Source organism: Halictus rubicundus, chromosome 3 (genome assembly GCF_050948215.1).
Source record: "Halictus rubicundus isolate RS-2024b chromosome 3, iyHalRubi1_principal, whole genome shotgun sequence".
NCBI lineage: Eukaryota > Metazoa > Arthropoda > Insecta > Hymenoptera > Halictidae > Halictus > Halictus rubicundus.
In genome coordinates this window covers 11,209,998-11,228,456 of record NC_135151.1, presented here as the reverse complement: position 1 = coordinate 11,228,456, position 18,459 = coordinate 11,209,998, and the positions used below count along the sequence as shown (strand labels likewise).

Sequence of the window (18,459 nt, the reverse complement as noted above, 5' to 3'; positions counted from 1 at the left end):
AAATCGCTGGCGGCCAATCGGCATTTATATTACAGTCTGATCCTTGAATTATACTAAATTTAATTGAAATGTATAAATTGTAACACGAGAAATATAGAATCTGATGTGTCAATACGTTGGTATTATTGTTTGCTAATTATAGATATGAATGGCTTGCGAAAAGTAATAGAAATAATAGACGTGACAATCTGACGAAGTCTGCCGTCACGACGGTACAGCCTAGCCAGCTGTCAGCCATCGATTGTAAGAACTTTTGCTGGCTTAGAAAGCAACGTTACGGATAAATACAGCATTTTCCACAGTAGTTTTCACAGTATTCCGTGCGAGCAATGGATAATAATATTCGTTACAATATGGTATGTTTCGCACAAAGCACTGATCACGACACATAATTTCCGTATCTAATATTTTGAAGACTACTGATTGGTTTACAATCGGTTGTCGACTGCCGAGCATCTTTTGTTTGATAAACGTATATTACACGGGCAAAATAATATTATCATGTATTATGACGCAAATCGTACACGTGCATTCACGAACAGGTCTCGAGGAAACATTGTTCCAGCCGATTGTCGATTGTTCGTTTAAATGCGATCTTATGCGTGAAATTAAATAAAACATTGTTTCACTTCGTTGCATCGTTTTAATCACCTGAGCGTTGTATAACTATAAAGTCAAGTTTCTGTTTCCCTGCTAATTGCTGATATACGCATCCTTATCAAACTGTTTCACCCATTTGCCAGTGACTCATCCTCTAAATAAGTATTTGTCATTCGATTTCAGCCTCCACAAACAAACAATGATTCCAATGGGGAACCATCCCATCAAAATGAGATACCTACTTTAACTGTGTCTTTATCTGTTATGCAGAATGACATACTGAGTCATTCGGGAAACATTGCTGCAGCACAAACTTCGAACGAATGTAGAATGGTACGATTAATTTTTATTAAGTATTATGGATATATAGTTGCATAGGGCAGGTTGTTATTCATTGATTATTATTATAGGCTGACGGGGAAGAAATACCTCCGCCCAAAGCAGATTTCTCAGCTCCGCCTCCTTATGAAGTAGCTACCAAATTGCCTAGTTACGAGGAAGTGCAACGTGAGAAAACTTTACAGGGAGAACCCCATCCTCAAATACACATGGTACTCCAATATGATCATATTTATCTGAAGAAGCTAATAGCACAAAATAGGATTCAAAATGCATTATTTTATGTTCTTCTCATAGCCTGGAAACATTAGAGCACCACAACAACCATTAACAATCCTTGCTATAGACACTGAAGCTGCAGAGGGAGATCCAGAAAGTGGCTTGCTTGGTACCGATTTTATGTTCTTTACAGCATTTTTGAGTAAGTTATTATGTCCATTCACCTCAGCAGACACTGCCTTAAATAAATTGTTCCTTATTTGTTACAGTTGCATTTTTATTTAATTGGATTGGATTTCTACTATTGATGTGCTTCTGTCACACAATCGCATCTCGATACGGAGCACTGTCTGGTTTTGGCTTGTCATTGACAAAATGGACATTGATTGTGAAACATTCCACTGACCTTGCTTCTCATGAAAATTCATGGCTGTGGTGGTTGATAATGGGATTTGGTATGTATTTTTTGATATAGTGTTAATGAATAGTGTAAACTAAAAATATTGATCTTATAAAAATAATAATAATGTATTTTAAATTACAGGAGTATTGATTTGTGCACGAGCAATTATTCAATACTTAAACATCAAACGTGGATGGAGACTGTTGCCTGGAAGCGCTCAGGAACGCTTACTCTTCTTTTATTAAGCCATTAAATCTGCACCTTTATCTAACTTGGCTTTAGAAGAAACAGTATTTCTATTTGGGGTTGTATTTGTACAATATATAACCACACCCTTCGAAAATAATACTTTATATTGGCTACCATATTATTCGATTACTAGAAAACGAAGTTAATGAAATTATTGAAACTATTTGCCAAATTCACGTAATTGTAAAACCAAATAAACGAGACAAGAGTAAAATGACGATCAAGAAAAATGATTTTTGCACATCATTTTATGTGTTATCATCACATAAACATCACATAAAATGTAAATTTTAATTGCTCAAATAGCGTTGGTGATTCTTTGATAAGGACTATTGTTAATTTGTCCATTGTTTCGATTAAACTTGAATCGCTTCTTTACATACGAGACACGTATGTAAGTTCATTACTTATAAAATTGATGTTACAAGTACAAAAATTTATTTTGAAGGAAAAATAAAAAGAAGAGCGTATAAACACTGTTTCCAGACAGGTATCAAAGTGTAAAAGTTCTAATAGTGATATTGTGTAATACACTCTAGCGTTAGATAAGCTTTTAGAATTTTGATTATACATGATCTGTGTATTGATAATCCGAATCGCTTGTTTGTATATTACGATAAAGAGGAAATTCTTATTGAATTTAATGGTATAAGTTAATCATACAAAATATATACATATATCTCTATATATATGTGCATGTGTATGTATATATGTGTATATGTACAAACACATATAAATGTATTTAAGAAAGTAATGCAAAGCGATATACATTATATGTTATACTATCAAAAACTTCATTGTTATATACTTATTACAACAATACAAAAACATTAGTATGTCTTACGTTTTTATCTATACCTGTGTTAATGTATTATTCCTGTCACTATTAACTTAAATGGACTACAAGGTCGAGCGACTAGTAACAGCTGAAAGTTTGAAGTTGTCAATAATTTCCGTAATTTTATGGACTACACTAATGTTTCGATGTATAGTGCCTCGCGCGAAATTGTAAAATACCCTATAAAACAGAATAACTTTTTAAAAATTACACCAAATGATCTAAGTTTTTTTGAGAAGCTGGAAGGATTAATTTTCCTGGACGGCGCGTAATAAAATTTTTTACAACTTTTTTGTGTGGGTCTAATAAAAATTTTAAAAAGTCGTTTCATGTCATTTTAATCATAAAAATGTGAAAAATATGTTAGTAAAAGTTTTATGAAAAAATAATTAAAACTAAAAAAGTTTTGCCGTTGAATTAGTATTCTTTCACCAATGCGCTGATGTTGATGCACTTTTTTATTCGCTATCTTTTTCTGTGATCGCCGTTAGTGGCAAGAAATCAAAGAACAATGTCCGTACACGATATAAGCAACATCGCTAATATAGCGTTTTAGTTCTGAAGTTTTTACACTAATCAAAATAAGACTGTATAATTTTTTCTTATAGATTTTTTACGTTGAATACAATATTGATAAAGCGACTTCTTGAGAGGTCCCATGGTGTAATGGTTAGCACTCTGGACTCTGAATCCAGCGATCCGAGTTCAAATCTCGGTGGGACCTTGACTTTTTTTTTACTTTACGTAATTTTTAGACAAAACAAAGAAATATTCGTATTAGTTCATAATATTCTATTTTTAAAATTAATCATTTAAAGCTGTAAATAATATTGTCGAATAAATTTTAACTTTGTTGCCTTCTCATAACTAGTCAAATCTTATGAGCTTTGATATTAGTACGGAATTAAATTTCTTAATTTTTAAACAATTCAATCTAAAATAAACATAAAATTTTAAGCTTTAACATTTTTTCTGTCTTGACTATAAAATCTAATACTTCTTGCATAGAGCGATTCTTTAGGCTTATATAGGCGATTCTTTTCTTATATCATTATAAAAATTTAAACTTGCGTAAGCAATATTGACAGAGTCCAAAGTGCATATATCGCACTAATTCTCGCATATTTTTTAGTTTACTTTAACAATTGACAATTGAAGGTCCGAGATAAAATCTGACCAACTTTCCCCTCTTCCTTCGGAAGCCACTTTTAAAACAGTTACAACTCAGATTCCATTTTCAATCGATAAAATAAAACAATTCATATCAAAATCTATAATAATCTATTGATTACCGATAAGTTGCTGTTGAACAGTGTAATAGTTTTTACAAATGAATGATTTGTAAGATCACTCAAATGGTATACGCATATTAGAGGGCAGCACCACATTAATGATTCATTATAGTAGTTGAGCAGGCAAACAAAATTGTGAAAAACAATTTCATAGATGGATATATACTAAATAAAATATGGAAGATTCACCACAGAATCAAGGTCCTAAGAATAAAGATAATCCGATCGTTTTTTTGGATTTAGCTATCGAGTCTGAGAAAGGTAAATAATAACATAGGGTTACAATCATTTTGGAGCAGAACTAATTTTTCTTCATAAAAAATTGTGTTTTATAACTATTAATACGAAATTTATTTTTTTTAATACTATTGGTCATATAAACGCTACTGTAACGTAGTTGGAAGAGTGGTGATAGAGCTGTACAAGGATGTTGTACCGAAGACAGCAGAGAACTTCCGTGCACTGTGCACCGGAGAAAGAGGTATTGGGATTAATGGGACAAAATTGCACTACAAAGGATCGGTATTCCATAAAGGTATAACAAATTGCAGTAATTTTTGAGAAGGTAATACAAAAGATAATACACATTATGATACGACATTTGTGTGCTTAGTATTACCACAGTTTATAATCCAAGGTGGAGATATAATAAAATTCGATGGAACAAGTGGGGAAAGCATATATGGACCACAATTCGACGATGAAAATTTTACACTATCCCACTCATCTGCAGGATTGTTGAGTATGGCGAACAAGGGTGTTCCCAATAGCAACAGTTCTCAATTTGTCATTACGATTTCACCCAGTATACATTTAGATAATACTAATGTAGTTTTTGGGAAAGTTTTAAAAGGTATGGGTGTTGTTCACGAAGTATCTCATGTCCCTACAGTGAAGGATGTACCGACTGAGGTAAAAAATGCAATTTTCTACCCTTCAATGTTTCTAAAGATTTGAATATACTATCGAATATTATGAATATATTGTATCTCTCTTGGAGAGCATTTGTTTTCAATGCTTTGTTTTCTTTAGAAAATATATATAACTGACTGTGGAGAGATCAAGCCAGGTCAAGATTGGGGTTTGGAGGAAAATGATGGTACGGAGGATGTTTTCTGTCCATGGCCTGAGGATTGGGATGATATTACAGACACGAAAAAAACTGATGTGAGTATTATGTTGGAAGAAGATTTATCCTTCGGGAGGAACTTTTCTAATAGTGTTTGTACACTTGCAGAGCAAGCATCTTATGGAAGTTATCGGGAAGATAAAAGACTCAGGAAATTATTATTTTTCGAGAAAAAATTATGTGGATGCAGGTAGAAAATATAAAAAAGCATTACGTTACTATAATTGGATGAATAAAATGGTGGACAAACCAGATTCTTCTGATGATCCGATGACTAATACTAAAATAGTCATACTACTTAATTTAGCAGCTGTTAAATTAAAGAAAAAGAAACACCGCGAAGCTTTGAAGCTATGCACAGAAGTAAGATTTTACAGAGTATTCAGAATGTAATTGTATTATTTATTAACATCGATCTTTCGCACAGGTTCTGCAGATTGATAAGAACAACAGTAAAGCATTGTTTCGTAGAAGTCAAGCATACATGGGGTTGAATGAATATGATTTAGGCCTAAAAGATTTAAAACAAGCACTTCAAGGCGCTCCTAATAACAAAGATATCTTAGCGGAAATGGAAAAGGTTAAAAAAGTGATGAATTCGTATCTAGTAATTGAGAAAGCATCGTGTCAAAGAATGTTCAAATGAAACCAAAGTATTTTTTAATAGATTTGTAAATATACAAAAATTATACAGGGCGTTCGTGTTATTATTGTCCAACTTTTTTGAAGACAAGGTAGAGTAGAAAGTTGCACTGTTTGGTATAACCAACACAGTAGTATATAACAATTTTTTATATTTACATCTTCTTGTAGTAGCAACTTTGGTATAAATTAGAAATAATATTTAATGTATTTTTTAAACTTGTCATATATGATATATGTTTTAATATATCATTTAATATTAATAGTTTATTATGGACAGAATGAATTGACGTAAAATTTTCAAGATGATGTGGAAACGCATATTTTCTTATGTAAAAGAAATTTGTAATGTTGCGTATACTATGTTATGATAAATATATTGCTCAGGTATTTACAGTAATTACTTTTCAATAATTTGAACATCCTTATCGTTTTTTCATTTAGATATATTTCCAACGAGAACGATTATATCCCCACAATTCATATGAGATAGATTAACATTTCGTCCGATTGCATTAACTAAAAAACAATTTACGAACAATAAAGACTAATCCTAATTTCAGCAAAGAAAAAAAAAGAAACAATATGAAACAAATTGTGATCCAATGTTCTGTGTATGCAACTCATTTATTGAACACTTATATCAAGTTTTTAACAAGTCTGAGTGTTAAAATGTTTTATGCGACACATGACAAAAACATGCCACACAAAATAAATACTATGGTATTATTTTAGTAGGAGCTCATATGTAGTTTTTTGCGTTACAGTAGTAATCCTAGAACGTGAGTTCTTTTTATAGCTAAATACTGTAAATAAAAAACAGACGTGTAAAGTTCACGCACATATGAAAGGTCGCTAAATGCAATCTCTCTTTTTTTGTTATAATTAAAAAACTCACGGTTCTTTTCAACAATTTAATTATCTGGTTTTCGTTGAAAGGTATTCTGTTTCTTTGTTTTAATAACACTGTATACCTATGTAACAAGTTTTAGTTAATTATCTACAGCAGTTACAAGCATATGAGTTATTGCAGTGACTAGATTAAAAATGACTCTGTTACTAACTACCATCTCCAGTACTATCATTTTTCTCTAGACCTCGCATCTCTTAAAGAAATAGCAAAATAAATAAATAAATAAATAAGAAAATAAATAGAATAATTACCTATAGAAATGTTATTCAGGCAACATCTTAACAAAACTGAAAATTCTTCTGCCACTTACAAGGAATGCATTTATATATCAAAATTCACTTCTATGATTCTACAGGTATTTCGATCTGGAAACTGACGAATGACATTGGAATGTATTGATGCCAAGCGCATTGTTCATCCTGTACAATAACATTTTTCGTCATTTTAAGAAGGGGCAAAGTTTTTTCTTTTACGATACGCAACGTTATTAATACACACTTTGTACATCGATGAAATTTTCAGGAGCCAGATATGTGGACGGAAAATTTTTCAAAATTGCTTCAATAACCACGATGTACGACGATACATGATAAAACTGTTTAGCGGTGTGACTTTTCTTTTTTTTTTTTAAATTATGCGACTGGTATTTGTTCAGCTTTTAATTCTTTATCTCGGAAAGTTTTCGAACTTATTCAAGATCAAAGTATATCACATCCTTCTTCATTACAAACTGTAGGAAATACATGCGACTAAAACCATAAAACTTTGTTGTCGGAATACGATAAAAGCTATTTTGTAATTTATGTACAGTGAGCATTTTTAGTTAGATATCGTTTTTCGCTTCTGTGTTAAACACTGTTCGCTGTAATTCGTAATTTCTTTTTCATTACTTCTATTTCAAACTTATGACTTTGCACCTTCACTTTCTCGAGTACTAATTTTTGCAAATTAAACTTATTCTATCTCAAGTTCTTCAGGGCTCTCCGCCTTATCAAGATTTTGGCCATTTTCCGACGTAATTTCCGTCTCGATTAAACTGTGCAACTCTTTACACAATGTTTCCTCGCAAACCTCGCCATTTATGACGGTATTATCGATTACATCGTATTCTTTCGTCGCGTCGCTACAGGCTACATCTTTAAACTCAGGATCCCCAATCTCTTCACAGCTTTTGAACATGTCCGCGTGTTCGTTTGAATTTATTAATTCTGGATTATCGTTAGAGTTCAATATATCGGTATTGACCTCATCATCCGTTGTATCGGTGGACTGGGAGACTTTCTTTAACACGCTGTCAATGAGATTCGATGCAAAACTTTTGTTCTCATTGCCTTCGTGAATCGTTTGATGAATTGGCAATGTCTGTGGTCTGTGCGCTCGTGTGTAAGGAAACGTGTTCTCTTCGCCTGCCGGTGTATGAACAGCAGAAATTTCAGTTTGAGTTGCGACAGCGTTGTCAATCAGATTTTGTTTCGTTTGCATATTCGACATGCATCGTTTTATCTCTGACATGGAATCTTGTAATTGTTGAACCTGCACGCGAATCGATTTCGTCAAAATTATTCAATAAAAATGTTTAAATAAACTACAATCGCGTAATTCATATATTACCTGAGTATGCAATAAATTACACGTCCGCGCTAAATTGGTTACAACACGTGCATTCTGTGTTAGATTTTCATTTTCATTATTCGCAGACTCTCGATTACTACTAGGCTGCAGACTAACAACTTTTTTCCATAATGCATTAATCGCTTGCATTTGTAATAGCTGCAATTTATGCTCGCTCTCTAAAGCTGTTCTAGTGGCCTCCATGTCGGTAGAAAGTTTTCTAAAAGATCAATGAGTCATGCAACATTGTAATTAATCAATTGATAAAAAAATAGACTGCAGATTTTATGCACTTAATAAAAATGTGTAGATCAAATGCAAAATAGTGAAGACATTTAAAGGATTTAAAAATTCTGCTGTATTGTTTTTTACTCCATAAAATAACTAAGAAAAGAAATAAACGTCTATGTAGCTCCTGTATCTGACAATTAGTACAGACAGTTTTCGTTTTGCACAAAAATCCACAGTCTAATAATACAGAAACGCTGATCGTACTGGATATATTTAATCGACCTCGTCATTTCGATAGTCTTCAGAACGTTAGTTGCCTTTTTATTAAGATTCCTAGTATGGTAGCCTCGCCACATCCTTTGGATGCATATCGCTGCTTTCTCAGCCTCATCTTGATCTGCTTTAAAAATGGAAGACATAACAACGACCGAAAACTCTCCGACACCTCTGAAAAACCTCTTACCTTTGTTACTATCTTCTTGTCTTCTCTGGATGGCCCTGTTGCGAATACTATCCAATTTCGCTTGGCACACTTCGCTATCCTCGTCGCTACTCTGGGTTGCATTACCTGCGTCCCCGTCTCCACTTTTCTTAATTAAACTACTTTTAAGTTTATCATTAGCGCTTTTCGGCCTTTGTATGCTTCTACCTAGATTTGGCGAATTCTTTGTACTTCGTCGTGCCGGTAACGTTTTACTTTGAACATAGTTATTAATCTTCACGCTATGCGGACATTTATTACTAGGATTCGTAACGACAGGCTTAGCAATACTTGGCTTGCCAATGTTGCAATTGGTCGCGGAGTTACTTTTTACAAGTGCGTTCGCTTTTATAGCGCTGAGACTCGTTTTTGCCATTGGGTTCACTGTATTTATTATGGGAATGGCTTTGCCATCTCCGTCGGTCATGGGTTTACAGGGCATCGTGATCTGACATGGTGATGTTAATTTACTTGGTGGTGTTTTCGCCAGCACACGTGACAGACCAGACGGTGGGCGAAAGTCTGGACTCATTAAAGATTCTGGAACTGGTACCAATTTCGTCGCAGCCTGCAGAGGACTAGATGTTTCTGCAAACCAATCATCATTATTATAAATGCTAGATAACAATTGACAACTTTACGTTTGCTCTTGATCTACCTTCGATAGTTGACACAGGGTTATTCAACATCTTATGGTTCAAAGTGCTGCACAGCATATTCGGATCCAAGCTTTGAGTCATTAATGTCTCGTGATCTTCGTTCAATAGAGTGTGGCACGAGGAAACCATGGCATCAGTGTGACAACTAGCTATCATCCTGTCTGGAGATCGTATTCTTAATGAATTTCTCGAGGTACCTAATTAAGTATCATGCATTTTATATATGTATATATATATATATGTAAATATTATATTTGTAATTTGTCTCTTAAGTAGATAGGTGTGTTTTGTTATGCTCATGTTGTTTGGGGCTAGCTCTGCTAGCAGAAGCGTGCAAATGATATTCGACTAAAGACTAGAGAAACAATAGAAGAATTGTGAACTACGTGAAATGTATTTCCAAATCGTCAAATGAATAATTTGCTAACCAAATCCTCTAATTAGCATTGTTATCATAACATCGTTTTATCTTTCATTCTCCAAAGTCGTTAGCGCTATAAGCTTAAAAAAGCAATTCGTAAAAACATACTACATACTAGGCATGAGAGACAGAAACATGTGCATTAATCTAAGGTGAAATTCGTTCGTAGTGTGTAGACAGTATTTCTCAGAAATTGTTTAACATGATTTTTAGCTCGAGCTGTTTTTTAGCATAGTAATGCAGTCTCAGATTTGTACACATGTCCATATAACGCAGTTATAGCCGTATGTGATATATCCTCATTCTGACTTTGGATACCTTTACAAGGTGAATGGCACACACAGTACTTTGCTTCATAAAATTTTGGTGACTGTAAGCATTTATCTTCATAGTATGTCAACATTGGCGCAACTAGAGAAAACACATTATAACTAGGACATGTATAATGTGCATGACGACTGGAAAGTGTACATCACTGCTAGTCCACGATTACAGATCGAAATGGAGAGAAATTTGATTCCTGATCGTACGAAGAAGAAATTAAGAGAACCTTAAAAGGATTAATTGGACTCACTGGCACGTCTAGGTGAATTTGTCCTGATATGACTAAGTCTACGCCTAGTGGCCGGTGAAGGACTCATTCCGACGCTACTCAAGCTGTGCACACTTCCAGCGTCGCTTTGTTGATTCAATTGCTGCTGATGATGCTGCGCTTTACTCAGAATCAGCCTAAGCTTCCTGTCGGTCTCGTTTTCGAGCGATTCACCGGAGAGAGGGCAGACGGACGCTAAGTATTGAGCAAGCAGTGCATGTTCACCAACACGGAATTGTCTACCGCGTCCCTGAGAATATAGCCACTCTGCCTTTAAACTGAGTGGCCATAATTTCAAATCAATTTCGACTGTTCAGACCAACATACCACTACATTATAAGTACTTACAGTATCTTCGAAAGAAAGACCTACCTTTCGATAGGATCAACAGGATAGCCGTCAATCGATATTAAGCTCATACACCAATTGATAACAAAAGGACGATAGTCAAACCCACTATTAGCTATTTGTTAAGAAGAATAAGCTATAGCTGTAAGTCTACTGTTAGTATAAACATTTTTCTTTTTGTGTGTAGCTTTCTACAAGCATGATAGTTTATGAGAAAGAGTAATTCTAAAATAATACTGAATATATTAAAATATCACATCTCTTTTGTCTATATGTAAAAGAACGTCTTCGGTACGCTACTAATCCATCTCTAATATCTAGATGGACATATAAAACATATATAATGTAGTAAAAAGGATACATACTATTACCTGCCATACTGACACATGGATTATGGGCAATCGAGAAATGGATCAAATTTTTCAGATTAGCTAAATGTGACATTTCATTCAAATCAGTAATGTTGTTATTTGCCAATGTAAATGTTTCTATCGAAGTGGGTAAGTAGCGTTCACACTGCCGCAATGTTATAATGCGATTATTATGCAAGAAAAGTTCCTAAAATGTTACGACAATTCATTGTTAATACACTCCCAACTAACACAAATGAAAAGATCGATTACTATAAATCGAAAAGAATATTACCTTTAAATTTTTCAAATACGAAATGTCTGAAAAATGACTGATGCTGTTCTCAGACAGATCTAGATGCTCCAATTTTGTGTTTGTTTGTAAATGCTCGATAGACTATACAAATTAATGTAACATTAACAAACTTATATAATCATTCTACCGAAATATTGCTCATTTACTGCAACAGTGTTCTAAATTGTTATATTTTTGTAGCAATAACACACGGTAGTATAAATATAATATTCTTATTTAACACTCACACACATTTCTACAGTAATGTTTACGTAAAAATAGCTATTTCATTCATTTATTTTGTAATGTATACTGGAGTACACTATTTTTAAAAAGTTTACATCAAAAACATTTATGAAATGTAGGGTTTTTTATATATATTTTATATTTGTGTTAACGTTATGGAAATTTCAAGTTATGTCATTGTTGCAGTAAACGAATCACTACCATAAGAGCAAAGTATGTAAATAAGTATACCTTTATATTGTTGCCAGCTAAGCAAAGAGTTCTTAAATTTATCATATCCTTAATGCCTTCTATGGTTAAGATACCATTATTCGCTAAATTCAGAGTTACGAGATTATGTAACTTTGATACACCATACATCCGTAACAATTGGTTTCTTACGATCGAAAGCTGAAATTTTACATTTGTTAGTAGTGGGTGAGGTTTATTTGTCGCACAACATGTAGCTGTTAACATGTCAATGGAAGAGATACGTAATATGACACTGTGCTTTAGCGTGAAAATATACAGAAACAAATTGTACGCTTAAGTTGCTACGTTTAAATGCATTACCTTCGTAATTCTGTGATAAGAATCAAGATTATCGAGACGCTGGAGCTCATTATCGTCTAAGATCAATGTACTGATATCTGCATCCGACGGACAACGGGAGAGCTTTTTAAGTCCCTGACCGCTTAAATCAAGTGTCTCGCAGGTCGAGGATTCTACGGAAAGAAACGATTCCACCATTACCATTGCTAAACCGATGAAATGTCGAAGAAACTCGCAGAAGTTTCCACGCGACACACGACGAGAAACGTCAAATGTGACAACCACGAAACCGCAACGTAATTATGCTGTTTTTACGCGTACACCGAACCAATAATTGCCATCGTGAAAAACGAGAACATGTTGAAAACATCTAAAACGTTTTTATCATGATATAGTCCTGAAAAATCATAAAATATATGTTAAATTTACACTAACCCGTCGAAGCCATGATGAACACAATAAACTGGCAGACGCTACGAAGATGTCGTCGTGGTCACTGTGCTATATACGCAACAGAAATTAGGTGATGTTTAAAAAATCCATCAAAGCAATAATTTTCTTTATTTTATCGATCTTTTAATCTCATTAATCCCACCAGTGTGCATTTTATCGAGGTATTTCCTTTAATTGCTTTTACGCTATCGTACTTGCATGCGACGTATAAATTTTAATTTTTTTTTCTATTAATAATAGGTGTTTCCGATATTAATAGATTTTATAGAAAATATTGTCACGTTTATATTTAGCACGGATTTTGTTATCAATCTATGAGTATAGAAGCTGGGAAGTTTTGAAATTGCGCGTTTGATGACTTAACATGGCGACACGCTGAAGTTTAAAATGTTTGATACATAACTTCGTCAAGTTTATTAAACTTTCCGATTTACTTGAAACGTTTACTATTCTCTGATTAGTATTAAGAATAAACAGGTAAGCTCTTATTTAATGTGGTTTATTACTAATGAGCTTTTAAGAATGCATTAATAAAATCACTGTGAAATGCATTGTTGAGTCACGTGTTGAACACATTGCTATTTATTATGAAATCGCCAACAGAGTTGAAAACAGTGAACTGGAAATGAAAAGTTGCGTGATACGTATTTCTAATTGTTGCAAATCCACCGCTACAAAGTATAACGCTGATGTTTCCGATTATAAACGTGTCACGAAGAAAGTTTTCCGGAAAGGAAAGTGGCATTCGGTGGAAGAGTATTCGACGATCCTAACCTCTCTGAAAGGTGCCGACAAAAGAAATCATCGAGATGATAGTAATGAAAATGAGGTTGCCAAGAAGTCGCATTCCGACTCAACATTTCCACCAAATGCAGAAAATATACGCGACGAAGGTGGAGGATCGTCGGAAACATTTGAAGTTCTTGCAAAAATCTTAACAAAGGATAGCGGCAATGTAAGTACCATTGTAGAAACTGCAGAAGTAAAGAACATAGAAAGCAAAACCAATGTGGAAGTCCACGACGATAACACAAGAGTTAATGCGATCAATATACAAATGCTTTCAAAGCCTTTACATGAACAGATATTTAAGAATTTCTATAGACAAGAAGAATGTTCCAGTAAAGAAATCACATCAATAAAAGAAAATTTAAATGTATATGGGATTAGGACTGAGGAAGCATCTAGATTTCCAAATGTAAATCTTAAGTTGCCACCATTGGAAGGCAACAATATAGAACAACATTTTTATAATATTGGAGAAGCACAAATTAGACCTTATTTAGCAATTATTAATGATATTATGAAAGAAGTTCCTAAGATGCCGGATCAATGGGTATTTAAAGAAGGCTGGACCAGGTACACAGCAAATGGAGTAGAACCTGTAGACTATCCATTAGAGGATGGTATAATTTTCGATACAGAAGTTTGTATGAAAGAGGGGCCTCTACCGACAATTGCCACTGCAGTAACTAATAAAGCATGGTACAGTTGGGTGTCGAAGTCCTTAATGGACGGTGTAAGTACGCAGTTCGAAGGGCAGCAGTTTACTATGGATCAATTGATACCGATAGAAAGCAAGCCTATGGAACATGGAGAGAGACTGACCAGCTTTCACAAGAAGCCAAAAATTGTAGTGGGTCATAACGTATCATTCGATAGGAGTAAGATCAAAGAACAGTATTGGTTAAATCCCACGGGACTGAGGTTTATCGACACGATGTCTCTTCACATATCCATTAGTGGAATTAGCAGCTATCAAAGAGGACTTTTAAGTGGGAAGAAAGATAGCATTGAGAAAATGAATTTGCAGATGCAGACATCTTTAAACAGCCTGGCAGAGGTCCATAAATTTTATTGTGGACATGAAATAGAGAAGGAATCCAGGAACATATTTATAGAGGGTACTCTAAGCGATATAAAAGATGATTTCAATTCTTTGATGACCTATTGCGCGAACGACGTAGCTGCAACGCACAACGTGTTACGCTGCTTGTTTCCTATTTTCCAGGAAAGATTTCCCCATCCTGTTACCTTGGCAGGAATGCTGGAACTTGGATCTGCGTACTTGCCCACGAATTTGAATTGGCAGAAGTACATAGACGAGTCAGAGTCTACGTTCGAGGACTTGAAATATGAAACTACCTTTATTCTGGCTCAGAGGGCCAATGCCGTGTGTCGCCTTATGCACGATGAGAAGTATAAAGAAGATCTATGGATGTGGAGCGAAGATTGGAGCACTCAGGATATTAGATTAAAATCGCCGGCAAGGTATGCGAATCTTAAAAAGAACTATGTACCACCGGATACAGAAAAAGAGAAGACTGACGCGCAGAAATATCTTACTGACGATGAGGGCGAGGAAGATCCTTTGGAGAAGGAGTTTGGATATTTAAAAGAAACGAGGAAGCTCTTGCCTGCTAAGATGCCACACATGCTAGGCTATCCAGCATGGTATAGGAAACTCTGCTCTAAGCTTAACGACGAGAATTGGGTTCCAGGTCCACACAACATAAGCACTTCCATGCAAATCGTCCCGAAGCTCTTGAATCTCACATGGGAACATTATCCCTTGCACTACATAAGAGACAAGGGCTGGGGAATCTTGGTACCTTTCACGGACACAAATGTAGAGACTAAAATACCTATAAAGCAGCTCTTGGCCCAGTGTCCTCTAAGATTAGCAGAACGTTCTCCCGAGGAAGCAGAGTATACGATGACGACTCTAAATAAAAACGTAGAGAGCAATTTACACAAGCCAGACTACTGGTACAAGAAAAAGAAGATAAAAGGAGACTTTGACATTAGTACAATCTACAAAGGCAGCGCAGTTTGGTGCGACACAGTCATAGACGACTGCTGCTACTTCCTCAAGTTGCCACACAAGGACGGAGGGAACTACAACGTGGGTAATCCCATGGCTAAAGACTTCTTGAACAAATTCTCCGAAAATGTTCTCGCTGGATCAGACAACAGTGCGGCAGAGATATTAAAAATCGCCAAAATGCTTTCCTATTGGAGGAACAACAGAGACAGGATTATGTCACAGTTTGTGGTATGGTTTGATGACTCCCATTTGCCAGACACTATCAAGGGTACGGCCAAGTCGTTTCAGTATGGGGCGATTATTCCGTTGGTAGTCGTTTCGGGGACGCTAACAAGGCGCGCAGTGGAGCCAACATGGATGACTGCATCCAATGCTAACGAGGATCGCGTTGGCTCCGAGCTGAGGGCCATGATACAGGCTCCTCCAGGGTACAACATCGTCGGAGCCGATGTAGACAGCCAGGAACTCTGGATTGCATCCATGCTGGGAGACGCTTACTATAAAAAAATCCACGGTGCCACACCTTTCGGTTGGATGACCTTAATAGGCACTAAATCGAACGAAACAGATATGCACAGTGTCACGGCAAAGGCTGTTGGGATATCAAGAAATCAAGCTAAGGTTATCAATTATGCTAGAATTTACGGCGCAGGTCAGAAGTTTGCGGAGAGACTCCTGAAGCAGTTTAATCCGACCATGACGGACGCAGAGGCTGCGGCTAAGTCTAGGAAGATGTTCACCATGACTAAAGGCAAGAAGGTGTACAGGTTGAAGGAGGAGTACATCAACTGTGACATAGATGATGTGCAGCATTCCTCCTATGATGCGTACAAGGTAGCCAAAATGTTTGGCAAGACAGTGCCAGAGATGTTTGACAGAGGCAAGTGGAAAGGTGGCTCGGAGTCAGCTATGTTCAACAGGCTGGAGGAGATCGCTGAGAGTCCTCAACCTGTCACTCCTTTCTTGAACTCCAGGCTAACCAGAGCCTTGGAGACGCAGACCAACAGCAATGGCTTGCCCACGAAGGTGAACTGGGTGGTTCAGAGCGGTGCAGTTGACTTCCTGCACTTGATGTTGGTCTCAATGAAGTGGCTGATGAAGGATAATATAAGGTTCTGTTTGTCCTTCCACGACGAGGTTAGGTACCTCGTTCCGTCGCAGTACAAGTACAACGCGGCTTTAGCTATGCACGTCACCAATCTTCTGACTAGGTGCTTTTGCGCCTCGAGAGTGGGCATGAAGGATCTTCCGATGTCGGTGGCATTTTTCACATCAGTGGAGGTGGATACGGTCCTGCGCAAGGAGTCCAAGGACAACTGCAAGACGCCCTCGAACTCTCGGGGTCTGGAAAATGGATACGAAGTTCCCCCGGGGGAGAGCCTAGACGTATGGGCTACCATAGAGAAGTCTGGAGGCTCCTTTGGTCCCTGGCACGATGTAAATAAAGATGAAGAGCTTGAGGAATGTGATCGGGAGATTAGGATCAAAGATGCACTATAAGTCTCTTTGGTCAAAGTAGTATTTTTGGTTGCAGTGGATACCAAATTGATACCAAAGCATATATTATCGTCTAACACATGACGCGAAATTTTTATTTTTCTTTGAGATGAAAATAGTCTATTTTTGTTGCCTTTAAGGTTGCAGATTAGGATGTCCAAAGCAACCAAACGCAAACATGTTGTTAAGGAGGTGGCGGATTTGAGTGTTCCCACAGAGTCGCAGTCTATTGTGCGAATACTCGAATCTCGTGGGAACAATCTTCACGAAGTTGAAGATCCTAATGCAGATCAGTATCTCGTGTCGATGCCGACGAAGTTTAGGAAGAATATCTGGGTGAAGAGGGGGGATTTCGTACTCGTAGAGCCGATACCGGAGGGGGACAAGGTCAAGGCAGAGATTGTTAAGATACTAACACGGGTATGCTCCTCTTAATATTCATTCCTTCGCACTCGAAGCTATTTTAACTCCAGAACCCGCTTTTCCCAAAGGTGTTTCTTCCGATTTAGAATATTTCCCATCTATATAACTTTCTTCATTTTATTCATATGAATTTGAACACTACTCATACCAAAAGTTAATTTTTTAGGAATTTATTAAACGCAAACTAATTTACTAATGTTAAAAATGCTTTGAATCATTTTTATTGGCGCCTCAGAGCCACCATTCGAGTGCAAAGGGTTATATTCCATTTATTACGGAGTAATTAAAAAAGCAATTTATTTTTTAGGAGCATCAAAGGTGGTATCGATCTCAGAAATGTTGGCCGAAACAGTTCGAAGAATCTCAGAGATCGGATCAAAAGGAATGGAATAAAGATGATAGTGATAGCGAAGGAGACGACCTTTTTGTAAATACAAATAGACTACAACCTGGTAGGATAGAAAATGATAGCGAATCGAGTTCCGACGAATCCGACTCTGCATAATATTCCCAAAACGACGTTGTAAATAATATACATATATTCCTACAAAAAAAATCTGTACACTAAAATATTTAATAAATATTTTTGTAACTTAAATTGTACTACCAATTGAACAGCGTTATCTACTTTCGGAGTTCGGTGCTCTAAAATGATTAATTTAATTATCGATCAACAAGAACAACGTTTTGCAATAATTAATATATCCTCGGTAGAAAAATGTTTGTCGGTTTGACGTAAATGCACGTTATCAAAAAAAAAAAGTTATCGTTGCATTGTCTCCGATTAATCTTATCGGTTGGCACGATTTTTTGCCGTGTGCTACGCACTGAACCTTTTGTCAATTAACATTTCTATTGTACTGTCTAACT

General features: G+C 35.9%; 5 protein-coding genes and 1 non-coding gene across 10 annotated transcripts; 5 read left to right on the top strand and 1 right to left on the bottom strand.

Moving 5' to 3' along the window:
• The first annotated feature begins 193 nt into the window (after nt 1–193).
• Ndfip (Nedd4 family interacting protein) lies at nt 194–2,665 on the top strand. Of its 2 annotated transcripts, none has more exons than XM_076785384.1 (6): nt 194–356; nt 871–933; nt 1,011–1,151; nt 1,237–1,360; nt 1,428–1,613; nt 1,703–2,665. In XM_076785384.1, the coding sequence occupies exons 1-6, from the start codon at nt 330–332 to the stop codon at nt 1,804–1,806; spliced, it is 645 nt and encodes a 214-aa protein (XP_076641499.1). In that variant the 5' UTR covers nt 194–329; the 3' UTR covers nt 1,807–2,665. The 2 variants fall into 2 exon arrangements, with proteins under 2 accessions (XP_076641499.1, XP_076641498.1); XM_076785383.1 differs by having other exon boundaries at nt 195–356; nt 784–933.
• Nucleotides 2,666–3,300: 635 nt separating this feature from the next.
• On the top strand, nt 3,301–3,372 carry Trnaq-cug (transfer RNA glutamine (anticodon CUG)). The gene has a single exon. It is a non-coding gene; the product is annotated as a tRNA-Gln (tRNA).
• Nucleotides 3,373–3,804: 432 nt separating this feature from the next.
• On the top strand, nt 3,805–6,111 carry Cyp40 (Cyclophilin 40). The gene is made up of 6 exons (XM_076785382.1): nt 3,805–4,201; nt 4,338–4,475; nt 4,554–4,852; nt 4,973–5,107; nt 5,178–5,432; nt 5,497–6,111. The coding sequence occupies exons 1-6, from the start codon at nt 4,117–4,119 to the stop codon at nt 5,713–5,715; spliced, it is 1,131 nt and encodes a 376-aa protein (XP_076641497.1). The 5' UTR covers nt 3,805–4,116; the 3' UTR covers nt 5,716–6,111.
• Nucleotides 6,112–6,319: 208 nt separating this feature from the next.
• Nucleotides 6,320–12,928, bottom strand: Cep97 (centrosomal protein 97kDa). Of its 3 annotated transcripts, XM_076785366.1 has the most exons (12): nt 12,825–12,928; nt 12,411–12,562; nt 12,090–12,248; nt 11,613–11,714; nt 11,329–11,525; nt 10,992–11,075; nt 10,602–10,897; nt 9,606–9,803; nt 8,930–9,535; nt 8,731–8,863; nt 8,236–8,455; nt 6,320–8,157 (listed from the first exon to the last, which is right to left on the bottom strand). In XM_076785366.1, the coding sequence occupies exons 1-12, from the start codon at nt 12,835–12,837 to the stop codon at nt 7,579–7,581; spliced, it is 2,739 nt and encodes a 912-aa protein (XP_076641481.1). In that variant the 5' UTR covers nt 12,838–12,928; the 3' UTR covers nt 6,320–7,578. The 3 variants fall into 3 exon arrangements, with proteins under 3 accessions (XP_076641481.1, XP_076641482.1, XP_076641480.1); XM_076785367.1 differs by lacking the exon at nt 12,825–12,928 and having other exon boundaries at nt 9,606–9,767; nt 12,411–12,789; XM_076785365.1 differs by lacking the exon at nt 12,825–12,928 and having other exon boundaries at nt 12,411–12,788.
• Nucleotides 12,221–18,187, top strand: LOC143352692 (putative RNA-binding protein EIF1AD). 2 transcript variants are annotated; one of them, XM_076785388.1, is made up of 3 exons: nt 12,221–12,331; nt 17,307–17,586; nt 17,897–18,187. In XM_076785388.1, exons 2-3 carry the CDS (start codon nt 17,320–17,322, stop codon nt 18,092–18,094), a joined length of 465 nt encoding a protein of 154 aa, XP_076641503.1. In that variant the 5' UTR covers nt 12,221–12,331; nt 17,307–17,319; the 3' UTR covers nt 18,095–18,187. The 2 variants fall into 2 exon arrangements, with proteins under 2 accessions (XP_076641503.1, XP_076641502.1); XM_076785387.1 differs by lacking the exon at nt 12,221–12,331 and adding an exon at nt 13,181–13,319.
• On the top strand, nt 13,326–17,319 carry Tam (DNA polymerase gamma, catalytic subunit tam). Its single transcript, XM_076785364.1, has one exon. The coding sequence runs from the start codon at nt 13,468–13,470 to the stop codon at nt 17,167–17,169; it is 3,702 nt and encodes a 1,233-aa protein (XP_076641479.1). The 5' UTR covers nt 13,326–13,467; the 3' UTR covers nt 17,170–17,319.
• Nucleotides 18,188–18,459: the final 272 nt, after the last annotated feature.